This window comes from Triturus cristatus, chromosome 4_1, assembly GCF_964204655.1.
Source record: "Triturus cristatus chromosome 4_1, aTriCri1.1, whole genome shotgun sequence".
NCBI lineage: Eukaryota > Metazoa > Chordata > Amphibia > Caudata > Salamandridae > Triturus > Triturus cristatus.
In genome coordinates this window covers 923,873,095-923,892,329 of record NC_140585.1, presented here as the reverse complement: position 1 = coordinate 923,892,329, position 19,235 = coordinate 923,873,095, and the positions used below count along the sequence as shown (strand labels likewise).

The window sequence follows — 19,235 nt, the reverse complement described above, 5'->3', positions numbered from 1 at the left end:
TTTGGGCAGAAACTTCGGATTTGTGCGAAGTATGACCTTGCTGTGATGCATTTGTATGTAGGGTTCCTGTATGGTGAACGCTTGTATTTCACCAACCCTTCTAAGGGAAGTGATAGCTACAAGGAAAGCTGTTTTCCAGGTGAGAAACTGTAGCTCACATTTGTGCATTGGTTCGAAGGGCGGACCCATTAGTCGTGTAAGAACTAAATTTAGATTCCATACAGGGGAAGGTGGTGCCCTGGGAGGAATTACTCGTTTAAGGCCTTCCATGAAGGCTTTAATAGCGGGCACTCTGAAGAGTGATAAATGCTGCCTGTTTTGTAGATAAGCAGCGATCGCTGCTAGGTGTAGGCGTATGGATGAATATGCCAGGTTACACCTGTGAAGATGGAGCAGATAGCATATGATGTGCTGTATGGATGCATCTAGAGGGTTGATTGTATTGTTACGGCAGTAAATTACAAATCTTTTCCACTTTGCGGCATAGCATGCTCTAGTGGTAGGACGTCTGGCTTCCATGATGATATTCATACAATCAGGGGGAAGGTTAAGGTATCCGAATTCTAGGATTTCAGGAGCCAGATCGCCAGGTTGAGCTGAGCTGGGTCCGGGTGCCTGATTTCTCCATGGTTCTGGGTTAGGAGGCATGGGGATAGATGCAGTTTTTGATGTGGTACCACTGACAGTTGTAGTAGCGTGGTGTACCACGGCTGCCTGGCCCACGTCGGAGCTACCAGAATGAGTGTGAGGGAGTGCTGTTGTAGCTTCCTGACCACTAATGGAATTAGTGGGAGAGGTGGAAAGGCGTATGCAAATCTGCCTGACCAGTTCATCCATATCGCATTGCCCTTGGACAATGGGTGTGGGTATCTGGCGGCGAAGCTTGGGCATTTTTTGTTTTCGTGGGTGGCGAAGAGGTCTATCTGAGGATGCCCCCACTGTTGGAAGAATGGGTGAAGAACTTGTGGATGCAGTTCCCATTCGTGTATTTGTTGCGTTTGTCTGCTGAGCAGATCTGCCATGGTGTTTTGTACGCCTGGAACGTGCTGTGCCAGGAGAAAGATGTTTTGAGGAATTGCCCATCTCCATATGCTCTGGGCTAAGCGGGAGAGCTGGGGAGAGTGTGTCCCCCCCTGTTTTTGGATATAATACAGTGCAGTCATATTGTCTGTGCGAATGAGGACTGCTTTGCCCGAAATCTGTTTTTGGAAAGATTTTAGGGCTAGAAAGATCGCCAAGAGCTCCAGATGGTTGATGTGGAGCGATTTTTGCTGTGGCGTCCATAGACCTTGCATGGTGAGGTGTAGAAGGTGCGCTCCCCAGCCGGAGAGCGATGCGTCCGCTGTTAGAGTCACTTGAGGAACCGGGTCCAGGAACGGCCGCCCTTTGGAAAGGTTTGTGGTGTTCCACCACTGCAGAGAGTGATGTGTGCGGCCGTCCACCAACACCAGATCCGTCAGCTGACCCTGGGCCTGGTTCCACTGTTGTGCTAGGCACTCTTGAAGTGGACGCATGTGGAGTCTTGCATGGGGCACTATGAAAATGCAAGACACCATCATTCCTATGAGCTTCATAAACACTCTTGCTGGAAGAGAGTGCTGAGGAAGGAATGTTTTGCGTAAGGCTTGAATGCTTGTGATTCTGGCTGAGTTTGGATAGGCAATACCCTTGGAGGTGTCTATAGTGGCCCCGAGGTATTGCTTTGTGTGAGATGGTATGAGGTGGGACTTTTGGTAGTTCACCGTGAAGCCTAGCTGGTGGAGCAGTTGGATGGTGCTGTTTGTATGCTGCACACATTGGTGGTAGGACGCGGCTTTTATCAGCCAGTCGTCTAGGTAAGGGAAGACGTGAATATGTTGACGTCTGAGGTGTGCTGCTACTACTGCTAGGCATTTGGTAAACACCCGTGGTGCGGTGGTGACCCCGAAGGGGAGAACCGTGAATTGGTAATGTTGCCCGTCCACCACGAACCTGAGGTATTTCCTGTGAGAGGGGTGTATTGGAATGTGAAAGTATGCGTCTTTCAGATCCAAGGTTGTGAGAAAGTCTCCCTGGCAGAGGAGTGGGAGGACTTGTTGTAGAGTGACCATGTGAAAATGGTCTGAGTGTATGTAGGCATTTAGAGGCCGGAGGTCCAGAATGGGTCTGAGGGTCTCGTCTCTCTTTGGTATTAAGAAATATAGAGAGTAGACCCCTAGATTTCGTTGGTTGACGGGGACCTGCTCTATAGCATGTTTTCGCAGGAGTGAAAGTACCTCTTGTTTGAGCAGTGTGGAATGTTCTTGAGACATTGGACGGTGCCTTGGTGGGATATTGGGTGGGGTAGATGTTAGCTCTAGACAGTACCCTGACCGAATAATTTGGGTCACCCATTTGTCCGATGTTATGGACTCCCATACGTGGATAAAGTTTTGTAGTCTGCCCCCGACCGGAGTGGAATGGTCTGGGGGGAGCGGAGGGGAGTCATTGTGCGGGGGGGGTGGCAGAACGGGTGTTGTTGGTTTTGCCCCTGCCCTTATTGTTGTTACCCCTGTAACCACCTCTCTGATTGCCCTTTGAAAAGGTATTTTGATGAGGGGACTTGTAGGAGGTAGAGGCGTTATCGGTGGAGGAGCCTCTACCTGTGCCACGAAAGGACGAGCGTCGAAAGGAACGTTTGGAGGCTTGTGTTTGGAGTGCCCCCATAGACTTTGCTGTGTCTGTGTCTTTCTTCATCTTTTCGAGCGCTTCGTCTACCTTTGGCCCAAAGAGTGTTTCCTGGTCAAAGGGGTGATTGAGTATGGATGCCTGGACTTCAGGTTTGAACCCTGAGATCCTGAGCCAGGTGTGGCGACGAAGCAGGACACTGGTATTTATGGCCCTAGAAGCAGTGTCGGCTGCATCGAGGGCACACTTAATGGAGGTGTTTGTGATTAGTTTACCCTCCTGTATGAGGTCATGAGCCTTGTGCTTGTATTTTTCTGGAAGGTGCTGCATAAGAGCCTCTAGTTCGTCATAGTGTGCTCTATCATATCGCGCAAGCAGTGCTTGTGTGTTTGCAATGCGCCACATGTTTGCAGCTTGGGAGGCGGTGCGTTTACCAGACGCGTCCAGAAGTTTAGATTCTTTGTCTGGCGGTGGGGCATCTCCTGAGGATTGGGAGTTAGCCCGCTTTCTAGCTGTGGAGACAACTAGGGAATCTAGGGGAGCAGGGCCCTTGATGTAAGCAGGGTCTGTGGGTGCCGCCTTGTACTTCTTCTCTATTCTAGGGTTCAGTACTCTGGCTCTGACAGGGTCTTTGAACACCTCTGTAGCGTGCTTGGTGACACCCTTAAGCATGGGTAAAATGGAAGTGGATTTGTCTTGTATATCAAATGTATCCAGTAGGAAGTCTTCTTCTACTGGTTCACTGTGCATGTCCACCCCATGGTAGTGTGCTGCTCTCTGCACTAAATGGTGAAACCCTAAGGAGTCCTCTGGAGGAGACGGTCTTGATGGGTATAGGTCGTCCTGAGGTACATTGGGTATATCAGGGTTATTGTAATCCTCCCATGGATCTGGGGTCCCTGGTGGAGTGGGATCCATTGGGGCGTCCGCCGGGTAATTGTCCGGATCCCCATCATCCGGATCTGGGGATGGGGTCGGATCGTAGTGAGGTACAGGTGGCGGAGACCTGTGAGGTGGAGGCGGTGGAGGAGGTGGAGGGGGTAGGGGAGGCGGTGGTGGGGAGGGCACTCTGAGGGGAGAAGTAGCAGAGTCCTTCCTTTTGGGTGGAGGAGGAGGAGCCGGAGCATCAAGGCGTCTTTTCTTGGTAGTTAAAGTCAAAAGCCCAGTCTTTGGATCTTTGGACAAAGTCTTTTGTAAAGGGTCTGGTGTAAACAGAGCCAATGGTGTCGAGTCGTCTGTCGGTACCGGTGATTTCGGAACCGGGGGTTTCGATGGTCTGTGTGCGCCATGCTTTTTTGAGGTCTCCGGGTGTTTCGGCGTCGAATGATGTTTAGGCGCCGGAGCATCAGTGCCGACAGATTTGTGTTTGTGTTTGGTCGGCACCGAGTGTCCAGGCTTCGGCACCGGTGGTTTCGGAGTCGAGCTGGATTTTGCAGTCTTCGGTGCCGGATGCTGTTTTTCGGCACCGGGTGTCGGCTGGCTCGATCCCGAGCTGCCATGAGACTTTGGGAGCTTCGACACCGGGCCCGAAGGTGGGGTGATCGAAGTTTTGGTTTTGGTTTGGCCCAGGCCGGCAGGCGAGGGAGTAACCTGAGTCTCTTTGGTTTTCGGCGTGGGGGTGGGAGGGGGCATAGTACTCACGGCCCGCTGCGCTGGTGTAATGTCCTCCACGTCGGAGTCGTCGGCCTCGGAAGCGCTGACGACGTCTTCCTCCTGCTCGGTGTGTGTTTGCCCCGAAGCTTCGGCGTCGTCTCCGAAGATGTCCGGTGGAGCTGCAGAGGATGAGTGCGCCATGGTGCGTCGAGCTCTTCGATCTCGGATGGTCTTCTTCGATCGAAAAGACTTGCAGGCGGGGCAGTCTCTGGCCTCGTGTTCCGGAGAGAGGCAAAGGTTACACACCTGATGGAGGTCGGTGTGGGGAAATTTAGACCCACATTTTGGGCACTTTTTGAACGGAGTCCTTTCCATCGGCCGGGACCGGAGTCGCGGAGGGCCCGAAGGCCGGTGTCGATGTACGGGATGGAGAAAGTGCCGCTTCGAGAGATGAAGATGATGAAGGAACTCGAAGAATCGAGGATTTTCCGTCGAGGCTGGAACCGTAGAAGTTCGAAGCCGGAGCACGAAGTATCACATCCGAGCCCGATGGCGGAAAAAAACAATCTGAGGATGGAGCCGAAGCCCATGCGCAGTACGGACCGAAGGAGGAGTCACCAAACTCGTGACTTCCAAAGACTGTCCAAGAAGAAAAACAAACTGCAAACATCCGGGCCCAACACCAGATGGCGACCTATGCTAAGTGTACAATCTGCAGCTCATATGCCTCGAACATTAAGTTTAAGGTGTATGGCCAGCCTGATATTCAGAAATTTCCTAACGTGTGGTTCTTCTCTTGAGTCCTGGTTTAATTCACTCTGGATGCTCTGTGTCTTTATCTCCTTTAAGTCCGTTGGTTGTTCAGCCGGGCAATGTACTAACCTAGGTGTTTTGCTATTGCCATTAATGGGAAAAACAGGAACGATGAAGGAGCAGATTTTATCAAGCCACATATCTGTAGGTCAGTAAAACTGCCTCCATCCTTACACGATTTACCACCTCTCGCAGCTTGTCAGAACCTTTGCCGGGGAACTCTGTGTACAATGTGTTCCAGCAATTTAGGGAAGCATTCATCAGGGCAGTGGCCAGCTCAACCCGAAGTTCAGTATAAGAGAGCGGGCTGATGTTTTCTAAAACTGACACCTGAAATCTGATGCTCTGAACTACGACTCTGACCTGGGCCCCAATTATTTATTATGCGCTATGTCCCAGTTTGCTTCGCGGTGCACCCTTTGTTAGATATATACTTAGCACAGACTGGGACAGTGTGGCAGCTTAGCAAAAGAGGAAAAAAAAACTTTTCAGCACAGGTGAAAACTGACAGTTTGTGGCTGTCATTAGTCAAAGACAGACTGTGGCTGTCTTTCACTTGAGGCAAATGTAATTCAATTAAGAGGCGCAGGGAGCTTCTCACCGAAGGGTGCACGGTGTTGTCACATTTGCTTGTGAGAAGATGGCGGGAGGTGTGGGTGAGGGGGTTGTGGACTCTGAACTCCCCTTCTAAGGGGCACACTGACTATACACTTCTATCTGGCGTAAAATCAGTTCTCCTGAGAGGTTCTGTACAATTGCCCCCATGCCTGTAATATGGTGCAAAGGCAAAGTGTTCCTTCATATGCAGGGAGCGGTGTCTCCACGCAAATGAAGGAACACCCTTATGATTGGGCTGGCGTATAATTTGCGGAAGGTGTAAGCTGCATTACAGAGGGAGTGCTCATAAATCCGTGGCCCCCTTCTACACTACCAAATTACAGTGAGGGCACAAAAACAGTGGGTGCACACGCTCGATGGGTCCGGGCATTTTATAAAATTTGTCTCCTGGATTGCAAGCAAGAAAAGCACGTGAAATATAGCTACCAATTATTGCCTTTTGTGAGGGCGCTAGTGAGCCCGGCTGCAAGATGGCCGCCACTCTGTGAGGCTCTGCACGCTGGATGGGCAATACATCAAAATCCAGTGTTATGAGCAGACATTGGCGCTAAAAAACAAAGGATAAGTGCCTCGTAACTACCGAGGCAAGAACCGGCTGACCCGGGAAGCGAGATACATTGCTACACTGGGTGAAACGGATGAGCGCTGGGCCGAGGTCAAAATAGCAGCCCTGTAAAGCGCAGGACTCTGGTTGCGGCTCCCCTTCTGGCCTGACTAACAGCAACGACCCCAGCAACGCGTGGCGTGCCGCAGTGCAGTGAGACAAGACAGCAGGAGCAGCGGCTGAGCAGACCGGTGAGGTGCCAGACAGAAGAGGGCCTCTGAGGCACTGGCGGTTGGAGGGTGACACACAGAGGGCGGAACTGCAGCCCCATCGCTTTGCAGTAGCTGAGCGGGTGTCCGCGTACCTCTGAGGGGCATTGGAGACAGGTCGAGGGGCTCGGAGAGAGACACCCCGGACAAGGAGGGAGCCTGTGGGCTGTGAGGTAAGCCGATTGACCCGCAAAGCTCATGCCTAGGAGCGGCCTGGTAGGAGCAGATGAGAACCCCATAAGAAGTCACAGCAGCGGACAGTCCCTCAGCATATCAGGTGATGAGAGGGGGGGGGAGACCTGGACAGTGAGTGTTGCGAGGCCCCCTGTGAAGTCAAAGTGAAGTGGGGGACGAACGTAGTGAGGCGGCAAGGGAGGTTGGATCACACTGGTTGGCACTGCGTGCGGCCTGGGCATCTATAGTGCAACCAGGGCCTTCGGGCTGTGCGGTAGACGCAGAATATTGCCTAAAGTAGCAGAGAGCTTGGTGGAGAGATTGGCATGCAGATCAGGCCCAGCATACTGGTGACACACACAGGGCCCTGATGAAGGAGTGTGAGCGAAGCCACACAGGAAGGGGCCCGCCTTGCAGTCATCGCACCTCCGGGAGCCGGCTGGCTCTGCGGCAGCCGGGCTATTGGGTTGGGAATTCTCCCCCCCCCCACGGAGGGGAGGAGAAAAAAGGCGAGATTGGAGGACTGCCTCAGCAAGAATGATGGTTGTCATGAACATGGCTGAGCTAGAGAATTCCTGCCAGTGAACCAAACTAGTAGAGTTACTCCTTTCTCTTTACAAAGCAGCTCGGCTCATCCTTTCTGGTTCATTTGTTCTAATTTGACATGCACTGATCAGTTAGGTCTGTTGTAATGGAAGCCAGCATCTTTCCCAGCTTTGTTTTCTACGTCCAGCTACCACCAGCTGGAAATAGTCAGGCCTCTACTGAATCCCTCGCAGGGATGATTCCTACACTGTTTCTTTTCACTGGCATTGGGTGGCCTTTTGGGATAGGAGGTTGTAATCCAGCCAGGTTGCGTGGCTGTAGTGGGGGGGGGGGTATTTGCGGTGTGTTTGTTTTCCAAAACATTGTTTTCCCCTCATCATCTTTCCTTCCCTTCTTTGCTGGCCTTCCTGTGTCATGTGCTGTTGAGCAATATGCCTACTGAGAGGAAGCGAGACCATTGTGGGGGTTATGGTAGTTCCTGAGGTGAATATGACCACACTGAATGTAATCACCTGGAATGTCTGGGGTTTAAATAACAGAAAGAAAGCGAGACTGGTGGCGGCGGCTTACCTCATCTGTCAAAGGTCAGACATCTGTTTCCAGCAAGAATTGCACTTGATTGAGAGTAGCTGTGCACGCCTGCGTGCGTGATGATCGGGGAGAAACATATGCATGCTACTCTAACTATGCTAGAGGGGTGGCGATCCTCTTTAGAAGAGGACTGCCATGGTGCACGCGTAAGGCCCTGTGCGACCTGCAAGGGAGGTATGTAATGCTTGCGGGCACATTGGAGAGTTACCCAATTAGACTGGTATCTGTCTACGGCCCTAATGTAGACGACCAGACTTTTTGGGGGATTTTTGGCGGCTGGATGACACATTGGGCCCGGGCACGATCTTGTGCGGAGGGGACTTCAACTTTATCCTAGACCCGGCTAGGGATAGATAGGGCAGCACCAGGCGTCCCCACTCGAGGGCTGTGACACATCTGCAAACTATCATGGAGGACTATGGTCTGACTGACATATGGCGTCATCGACACGCTCATTGTGAGGAGGGCCCACGTGTTTCTTCGGCTGGCTACACGTGGTCCAGGATAGACTTCTGGTTGATTTAGGGGGATATTCTGGCAAGGGTCTCCTAGATCTCCCACCTAGCAAGAACCTTATCTGACTACTCTCTGATACTGCTTGGGTTTGCCCTGCCAGGCGCTCCTAGTAGGGCATTCAGCTGTCGACTCCCAACAGGTACTTTGCGAGACCAGGTGTTTCGCGAGGCAATCCGGACTGATTTACTAGACTACTTCGTGCAGAATGAGGGTAGGGTAGAATCCCTATCCACACTCTGGGAGGCATTAAAGTCCGTGATAAGGGGAGAGTGCATAGTCAAACAGGCGGGAAAACTGCGGTAGCTACGGGGTGATCTCCAATGCCTCGAGGGGGAGATGCGAGAGCTGGGAAAAAAATATTTGCCACCGCAAAAAATGAGACTCTAGGGATGATTAGGGGCAAGTTTGCAAAGTTTGAGGAAGCTACCATGAGGGAGAAGCACTATCTGGGAAGAGAGACGTGTGCCAGGCAGTATAGAGAGGGAGACCGAGCAGAAAAACACCTGCTGGCCGTTTTACGAAACCATAGGCAAGCGATTATATTAGCGAGCTACGTAAAACGGATAATGAGATGGGGATCGGTCAGGCTGCCATTCAGGCAGAAATGATGTCCTTCTACTACGCAGCTTGACAAATATACTACCCACCTGGACTTGTCCGCCTTCTTCGACTCTATCCAGCTGCTCTGGCTAGAGAGTGGCCACTGCAGCTACTTAGATGAGCCATTTTCGGTAGAGGTGGGGATTGGGATCATCCCGGGCCTTGCAGGGGACAAGGCTCATAGATTGGATGACCTCTTTTTATAAAGAATTCCCACCACTGCTGGCGTCACATCTCAAACCAGCAAAAGAATCTCTTCCACTTAAAACGATATGTTTTGATAGTGCTTTCAACACGTGATATGGCCAGTATTTCTCTACAGTCTTGTGAAATATTGAGATCCTTAAACTCTAAGAATTCAAGAGCCATGTGTGCAAATGAAGAGACTGCGGATCCGGATGGATTACTAGACCCTTGTTCCTTGATAATATTGTTGGTGACGGAAGAAGACGAATGAGTTTGTCCTGCTGCAACAGAAGCAGTTCCGGGAACCAATACTGTCTTGGCCAACGCGGAGCAATCAAGATCATGCGACAGCCTTCTGATTTCATTTTGATTAGAACCCTGGGGATAAATGGGATGGGATGGGAGGAAAGGAGTAGGCATAGATCCCTGACCATCGCATTAAAAGGGCATTCCCCCTGGACTCCGGTTGTGAGAACCTGCTGGCGTAAACCTGGCATTTTGAGTTCTCCTTCGTTGCAGACAGGTCCAGAGTCGGCTTCCCCCATTTTAGAAAGATCCTGTTCACGTGCGTCTGTTATAGCTCCCACTCGTGGCAGCTCGGACTGGCACCTGCTTAGTGTATCTGCCAGAGTATTGTGCAGACCTCTGACATGGTCTGCCCTCAACGAGATTCCATGGAACGTTGTCCAGTTCCATAATTCCTGGGCTTCTTGAGATAGCGTAATGGATTTTGTTCCTCCTTGTTTGTTTATGTAGTACATGCTGGTCATATTGTCCATACGGACCAGCACTGAGGAACCTCTTATCCTTGGAAGGAACACTTGGAGAGATAAGAATATCGCCTTGAGTTTCAAACTGTTGATGTGATGCCTTTTCTGCATCAACGACCACTTCTCCTGCATTTGTAAATCCTGTAGATGACCTCCCCATCCCTCCATGGAGGTGTCTGTCATCAGAATGAAATCTGGGATACTTTGGAGAAAGGCTAAACCTTGAGTCAGGTTCGTCGTCTGAGACCACCATTGAAGTGCCTCCACCATCCTTGTTGTGATCCGAATTACATTTTCGAAAGATCCTACAGTTTGCTGCCACTGTTTCTGCAGTTCCTCCTGCAAAGGTCTCATCTTTAGCCTTGCTAAAGGCACCAAGTTTATCACTGACGAGCACATCCCTAGCAGCGATTTGAATATCCGAACAGAAACGGACCTTCTTGAAATGGACCTTGCCATCTTTTGGAGTCGGATCTGTCTCTCTTGAGACAAGAATGCTTTGCATTGGACAGTGCCCAGTGATGCCCCCAGAAACTAAATTACTTGGGTTGGATGCAATTTTGACTTTTCCCTGCTCAAAGTGAGTCCCAATGCACTGAAAAGGTGGAGACAAGCTGTTGTTGTCTGATCGGCTTCCTGCTTCGATGTGGCTTTGAGCAGCCAATCGTCGAGGTATGGAAAAACTTGACATCCCTGAGGATGTAAAGCTGCCGCAACTGGAGCTAGGCACTTGGTGAAGATCCGTGGAGCTGACTTTAAGCCGAACAGGAGCACTTTGAATTGATAGTGGGTACCAGCTACTGTGAACCATAGATATTTCCGATGTTTCGAGTGAATTGGGATATGAAAGTATGCGTCCTCCATATCGAGAGAGGTCATGAAATCTCCTTTGTTTAAGCATCCCAAAATATCGGAAAGTGTCACCATCCTGAACTTCTGTTTTTTGAGGTCCCGAATCGGTCGCCATTCTCCTGACCTCTTTTTTATTAGGAAGAAACGAGAATAGAATCCTCTTCCTTTCTGATTGGATGGCACTTCCTCTATAGCTCCCTTGAGGAGCATAATAAAGACTTCTCTCCATAGTAAGTGAAGACGAGGGGGAGGGGGACTCCTGGGCGGAGTAACAGGTGGTTTTTGAATTCTAGGGTGTGACCTTTGGCGACTAGGTCCAACACCCAGTGGTCTAAAGTGATCTTGCGCCACTGAAGTACAAAAGAGGAAATGTTTGCGCCCACGGGTAGAGAGGGAAAATTGACTGGTACCCTGCTTTATTCATTGCTTTCTGCCAGAGTCACGGCCCTGTTGAGGTGTACTCTTGAGACCTCCTTGGCGAGAAAAACCAGCCGTTGAGGATTGGCGATACAATGGTGGATTGTAAGATTGACGAGATTGTGTTTGATATTGATATTGCCAATTTCTTTGATATTTATTTATTTATTTATTTATTTTGCGATTTATAAAGCGCCTGGTGACCCGTAGGCATCCCCGCGCTATACCTTTGTGTGAACCAAGAGAGGAGGACCGAGTGAACTATTTGGGGAACAGGAAAGTTTTTAATTTTTTTCGGAAAAGAGCGTGACAGGGTTCCAGACGCAGGTTGCGAGGAAGAGAGTTCCAACCTACAGAGGCCTTGACAGAGAAACGTCGGCCACCGGTGCGTGCCTTCTTAAACCTAGGGACTGTGGCCAGATGTTCGCCGTCAGAGCGGAGGAGTCTGGAGGCCCTGTAGGGGGTGATCATGTCTTTCAGGGCTGCTGGACCAACCCCGTTGATAAGTTTATGGGTGGTGCACAGGGCTTTAAACTCAACACGCTGGCGGACAGGGAGCCAGTGAAGAGCTTTGAGAGCCTGCTTGGCAGAGGCTCTTGGAGGAAGGTTCATGATGAGACGCGCCGCCGCGTTTTGGGTCCGTTGGAGTTTGGCCAGGGTAAATTCTGGTGCGCCGAGGTAAACGGCGTTGCTGTAGTCCAGCCGGGCTAGGATGAGCCCTTGAACCAATAGTTTCCTGGAGAGAGGGGGAAGGAGGGGGAGAATCTTACGAATTGACCGCAAGAGGCCAAAACAAGTTCCAGCAGTTTTGGTTGCCTGGGTCTTCATGGTGAGGTCAGGTTCAAGCCACACCCACAGTGTCTTAATTTCTTTTTTAGGTTTGGGGATGTCACCAAAAGCATCCGGCCATACTGATGGTGGGATGGAGGTCCATTTGTTGCCCAAGAGCATGATTTCCGTTTTTGCACCGTTCAGCTTCAAGGAAGAATCGCACATCCAGGAGTGAATATCCTGGAGACAGTACAACAGGCTGTCTGGGTGTTTATCTAGGTGTGACAAAGAGACGACAAGTTGTGTGTCGTCGGCGTAGTTCACTATTTTTATCCCATAAGGGGTCAGGATGTCTTCAAGGGGGGCCATGTAGACATTAAACAGGGTAGGACTAAGCGAAGACCCCTGAGGGACACCACACGAGAGAGGGAGTGGGTCTGATCGTGAGTTGCCGTCCCACACCTGAAATGAACGACCGGATAGGAAGGAGTTGATCCATGTATGTGCAGTTCCCGTATCCTCCCTTGTAGGTGGTGAATCCTCGACCTCTGGCACCTCTAAATGGAACTCTTCTATACTGCAGAGCCCCTAACGACTTTGCGGTATCTTTATCGTTCTTTATAGCGAGAAGAGCTTCATCAATATGCTTGCCGAAAAGTGACTCTCCGTCATAGGCCATGTCCAGGATTTTAACCTGAACCTCAGGTCTGAAGGAAGTAGCTTTCAGCCACCCCTGGTGTCGAAGTACTGCCGCTCCTGTCAACTGCCTGAAACTTGTATTTGCTATGTCCAAGGCGCAATCAATAGTCTCAGAGGCAGCTCTTTCGCCTTCCAATAAAATCTTTCAAGCGTCCTGCTTGTTTTCTTCCGGGATGACGTCTATCACCCCAGCCATATCTGACCACATTTGGCGGTCATAACGGCCAATAATGGCTAAGGCATTTGCTGCCCGAATCAATGCCGTTGCCATTGCTGAGAATTTCTTCCCTATGAGGTCCATCCTACGTCCCTCTCTGTTCGGAGGAGTAGTAATCAGTGTTGCCGGATTCTTCGACCGCCTTTGTGCGGCCTCAGATATAACGGAATCGGGCCTTAGATGACCAACAAGGCAAGATGGACTATCCTCAGGCGCTTTGTATTTTTTCTCAACACGTGGCAGCACCGCTGGTATAAATTCTGGCATCTTCATTATCTTCAAACCCTTCGGCCAAATATAATCGATAATCAGAATCGATCGTACAATTTTTCTTGTGTCCTCCTTAAAATCATGCAGGAAACAATCTGTCTGCTTTACTTTGATAGGTAAATGGAACCTATTGGCTGCTCTCTGCATTAAATTGTGAAACCCGCCGATATCCTGTGGGGGAGAATTCAAAGGTAGATGCGGAGGGGGTGACAGCGTCGGAATTACACTATCATCCCAAGGATCCGGAACAGCAGAAGGATTGGGTAATTCCCTCTCTTCCACTTCTCCTTCCGAAGAAGTGTTGTGAACGTCAAGATCCGCTGGAACTGGACTTGTTGTATTCACAGGTACACTGGGTATCTGAGGCTCAGGTACTGTCACCGGTACCTCCGGTGGAACCGGAGCTTGCGATGAAATTTGTTGAGGAGGGAATCTCTGCCGATAATCTGCCAACATGGCCTGCAGATCCTTTCACTATGGCGGGCTTCCTCTCGAGGATTAAACTGATAAGCGTGACGAGGAGCCATGTATTGCTCCTGATAATAATGCTCATGATAATCTTCCTCTTCCTCATCATCCTCTTGGCATTTTACATGTAGTTCAAATGGACTATGAGCCACTCCATTTAGACCATCCTCATCCTCCTCAATATAACCCTCCAAAAGGTGAGATGGAAGAAAAGGTGACACCTTGCTATAGTCTTGCACAGGCGGAGAAAGAAAAGCCGTTGAAACAGTCATGGTATGAGAGATCCTCGTCGACGGTCCAGAAATCACAATAGACGGAATCTCTGTAGTCGACGGAACGGTCGTCGATGGTGAAGCAATAGACATCTGAGATATTGTAGTCGATGGGGTCGTCGTCGACGGTGTATTCGTCGACGGTGTATTCGTCGTCGGCGGTTCCTTTCTACTCACAGAATCAGTAGACGACGATCTTGGAAGTTCCTTTTCTTTCTTGACAGGCGTAGAGGTGACAGATAGAGATGGCTCAGAGGAGTGTTTGGAGCTCCTCTCTTTACTCACAGGTTTTTCCTGGGAAGATTTGAGATGTTTCCTTCCCTCACCTGAAGATCTTTCCTGTGATCTAGCTCTCTTGTGAGAAGTTGAAGGTAATCCTTCTTCCTCATCTGAAGAGCGAGCCTGTTGTTTTGTGGATTGAAGCCACAAAAGTAATCTTCCCTCTCTGTCCTTGAGGGTCTTATTAGAAAAGGTGCGACAGATCTTACAGTCTTTCACCTCATGCTTTGGATAAACGCAATAGATGTAACTCATCTACATGGATCCTCTTCTTCCCACAGTCTTGCAAGGGCGGACGAGGCCTTTCTTATCTGACATTTTCTTCAGAAGAGTTGAATATAAGGAAAAAATCTGAGGAAAACTTGCCTCTGCTGGGAGTGTTCTAGAGGGTGCTGGCAGCTGATTGGCTAGAGTCAACTTTGAGTCTTTTTGGAAAACGGACATGGACAGACTACAAAGATATGGCCTTTGGCCTTTATTAGCCTATTTATTACTTATGACACTGCTATTGTATTTTACTGTGGGACTCCCATCTCGGCGATGGGGAATGATTCAGGCATGTGAATCTATGAAAGATACCCAATACTGGATAAGCAGAAAATATGATAAGATAAGTACAGAATTTAAAGGCATCTTTAAAAATCGCTTGGACTTTCTCGGCCTACTAACAATCGTCGAGCGTCGGTGGATCACAACCCACAGTTTGGGAAATACTGGTCTAAGGTAACGAGTCTGGGAACCAACAGCACAAGATGTTTGGATAGAACATGGGTTGAAAGTTTCATTAAATACTTATGATTTGTTTTGGAGAGTTTCCTTGAGGATGTTGAACTGGTCTCTGTCCCTTGAGACATCATGGAAGTAGTGATGTAGTCAAAGGGCAACACCCTTGACAGAGACACTGTCAGCAGTCTTTGATATTAACCAATGTATTGCCCGGAGGAATATAGTCCTATGGTGAAGTATGCTATCTCCTTGGTAAATGGCTACTGAGGTGTGTACTTCCATCTCCATGTATGCATTTGTTTGAGTGTGGTCTCTTGTACTGCCTGTTCTGCTTTGGAACCTTGGGTATCCATGATCTCCTAAGGATGGGAGTCATGGTCCAGTGTCATCTTAGATGTGAAGCAGATGCAGATTGATAAGCCGCTTTTCAAAAAAAACTGTTGATCACAATATCGGGGATGATGAGGAGATCCTTTTTTTTTTTTTTTTTTAGCACTGAGCATTCATCTGAACATGATGATTCAGTGGTTATAATGGGGTCCCTTGTGTGTCTTGACACTGGATGTGTCCTTGACCTTGACACCCAGTGCATTGACGGCAACATCTTTATCAATGTTGTGATGTTTGTCAACTTGCTCTAAAATCGCGATGGTGAGCCTTTCTGAGGTATACCTCTTCATGACTTTTGAACTATGGCGGTTAATGTTTCTGTACCCACCCCTTTGAGTTACTTCAGGTGGAGAAGGTTGGCCAACAGGAGAAGGTATCGATTTTAACAGGTCGCTTTGACTCTGCCCATCTGATCTCATTTATTTCCATCAACTTCCTGTATCACTTGGAAATTGGTTCCCTCTTGCTGCTTGAAGGTTCTCCTCAAAAGATTTTGGCATAACTAACAACCTTTCACAGAGGATTCACCCAGTTCCTATCCCCTCCTACTCGCATCCTCCAGGCACTGGCTGCCTCAACTAGAACAATGCATGTAAAACCTAAGAGAGTCAGACTTTAAATTGTTCGCATAGAAGGTGATGGTCACTCTGGGAGGTCAAATTGGTGCTACCAAATTGTCTAAGTAAATGCCAAAACAATGTAAATAACCCAAAAATAATCTGACAGTAAAAGATGTATAGGCCAGAGCCCAGCAATCACGCATTCATTCACAGGAGCCAGGAATAAACGGTTGTATGGAGGAACCAGATAGGCATTAAATGCCTGCCTTAATAACAAGTTCTGAACAACGAAGGGGTCTTTACAACGCATTCCATTACCAAGCAACTCGTCACAACGACTTGCCTTAGGGAAGGAGCTTGAATTGGAATAGTATAATTTACTATTCCAACTCCTGTCTGTGCAACAGTAGGGAAAGTGGTGGACTTAAAGTTCAACATCAATCCAAGACGCTTTCCTTAAGGCAAGTCTTTGTAACGGCTTGCGTGGTAAAGGAATGCATTGTAAAGATGCATCCGTGGTTCAGACCGAGCTGTTAATACACAGAGTGGTTTGAGCCGCGGTGTGAAGGCTGTTTCCAGAAATAAACGGAAGTAACTTCCAATAAAGGTGATGGGACACTGAAGCTGCTGGCTACCTTTAGTTGTGGGGGGAAGAAAGATCACTTACCATCAATTTTATTGGCAACAACAATACAGGGAATTTCAGGTCGGTACTCCCTGAGCTCTTTGTACCAGTTGTTCAGGTTCTTATACGTGACCTTCCGTTGCACATCAAAGACCTGACAACAAAACAAAATGTGAAGATCAACAATGGCACTGAAAGAAAATTAACATTTATTGTTTGATTGGATAAGCAATTGTTTGGCATGCTCATGCTATCGATCAGACGGGTGCCACATCACATTGTATAGAAGGTATCAATAAAAAAAAATCCAAACTAACCTTATATAAATGTATACAGAAAAGCTTACCTCTTGTAGAAGGCTACGGAATCCTATCTCAACGAATCTCTTTGTAGAGTAGAGTAAGAACCACCTTACTAACAAACCTCTGCCTCCATAGGAGCCACCTTACTAACAAGCCTTTGTCTCCATAAGACCCACTTTACTAACAAACCTCTGACCCCATAAGAGCCACTTTACTAACAAATCTGTGCCTCCATAAGAGCCACCGTACTAAAGAACCTCTGCATCCTTCCAGCAGAGTGCTAAGCTGTATCAACAGGACTCTCCTGAGCAGCATTTGATGCACCACCTTCTGACTGACGAGTCTTTTTGTAGCATGGCAGTGCATGTCACCACCACAACAACACATCTCAGTTTACATCACAATGTGTAGTACACCATGCTTGGCTGACAGGTCAGGTCTATTATTGTAGGATGCAAGCAAAATAGGGCACCAGAAACGAAACAACTTGGCTAAAATGTGATTTTAAAATAACGTTTGTAAGAATTGTATTGCTATGGCCTTTTTAAGCTCAACGATGCAGGTGATCTATCAATTAAAATTAAACTGGCGCTATAACCTGGACAGATTCCTAGAGCGTCTGCATGCAAAACACTGTAAAGGGTTAGATAGAGCGCCATGAAAAGATCCCTGCATGAGGATGGGGCAGAATACAGCAATGCAAGGGTAGACCAGCTGTAGCAGGACATGAAAGCAAAACCCCTTACTGAGCCCAAGCAGACAAATATCCTCCTTTATTAGGGCTGATAACACAAAACGATAGGTCTTCTTTCAAACTGATGAGCTACTGGTGATAAAACATCAAACTATTTGCAATATGATCATTGTAAATCACAAAACAGTTCTTTCTGCAAGTAGTAGTAAAGGCCAGTGAACCACTGAATGGTTAAATTCACAGACCCGAAAAGACCAGAAAAGACAGGATTGCAATCACAATAAATCTTGCATGGAATAGAAATGCAATATTGATGAAAGATAGAAAATTTAACACCATATTGCTGGCCCATTCATTTGTGAGGTGACACACCTACTCGTACTCCAGATCTCTTAGAGCATGACTACTAATACCCTGTTGTCTGTCCCAAGAAAGCAAACAAATACAAGCGGATTCCACAGTTGTGAGGCTGCACAACACACACAACCCCCTGAAATAGAATACCCACCCTAACAATCCTTAGGTTTCTCCGAGCAGAGAACCATGCAGAAGCCAGGGAATCTGAAAGTGGAGATCAACCAAGACTGTCGGATACTAGACCACCAGCAAACAGCGGGTTAACATGCCCAAGAGATAAGCAAGAAAGAAGACCACTATCAAAATAGCGAGTAGTCACTCTAAGAGGGTAAGTCACACGAAACAGAACTGCAAATAACGCAAGCATACAACCATGAAGTGAGCACTCTACCTGCCAAATGTGTTCACAACATAATAGAGGAACCCATGAAGACCTGGAAATCCGTTAGTTGTAGAAATGGCTCTCCATTCGCTCTGGGCACTTGCTCTCATGCGAGTATGGCAATGGATTAGAGTAGACACAAGAAATTAAACCCAGATATAAAACCAAAACACACATCCGAATAAATTCCCCACAAAGGGACTTGGGTCAAAAGGGCTTGCCCCAGAGATAGTGTCACATGGGTGGATTAGGCCCGGTTAAGAAACACAATTTTATATGCTCATGTTCTGAAGTTGCCATCTCTCCCTAAGCACGATGACGTTTGACACACATTCATTTGTGTGCACATACAGGATAATATTCTTTGAACTTAGTTTTACTGACACTACTACTTCGTAGGCACTTTCAGAACACCTTGAACATTCTGTACTAGGGCTAAGTTCGTCACGCAAGATGTTATTTGTTTTGTCCAGTCAGCAACAGAGCTATCACACAAGAATAAACAATAGCTGCCTGGCTGGGGCTTCGGCATAGTAATTTAGAAGATGTTATTCTATATAGGACATCAAGCCTTTATTTAGGCAGAGGAGCAGTTTGCTGGCACTGAGAGGTCCATCCATGTCGGAATTCCAGCTCAGTTGATTCCCGTTTACCTCATGCAAGGGATGTTGTCCAACTCTACACCAAGACGGGTAGCTTGATGACACTAACACACAGGTAACAGGAGGTTAGATCACCCTACAGAGATTTGTCAGATTTACTCAGCTAGACATGATAGGTTAGGATGCACTATGTAGGATTACAAAATAGTACTTGTATACAAGCATATATTCTCTGTAATAAGCAAAGCGGTTGATTTGTTTATCTTTTTCTTCATTCTCGTAATGTTACTCATATTATTTGGTTTCCTTCTACTGATTATTGCAGCACAAGTATTTTACTCAAGAATCACAATGCTTCAATAAATATTGAAACGCTGTACTGTGTATTTCTTGTGTATCTCTTTGGGTATACCCAAGTAACTAAGAAAAAGAGTTCTCGATCTGTTACCAAGATTTCCTTGGGGAGTCAAGGTTGTCATGTTCAGA

General features: G+C 48.1%; 1 protein-coding gene across 1 annotated transcript in view; it reads right to left on the bottom strand.

Moving 5' to 3' along the window:
* The window catches only part of LOC146855828 (rab-like protein 2A), a 183,800-nt gene that overhangs the window by 40,960 nt on the left and 123,605 nt on the right, over positions 1-19,235 (bottom strand). Inside the window, exon 6 of the mRNA XM_085653767.1 lies at positions 16,455-16,566. Coding sequence (XP_085509893.1) covers positions 16,455-16,566 — 112 coding nt within the window. The remainder of the gene's footprint in view (positions 1-16,454; positions 16,567-19,235) is intronic.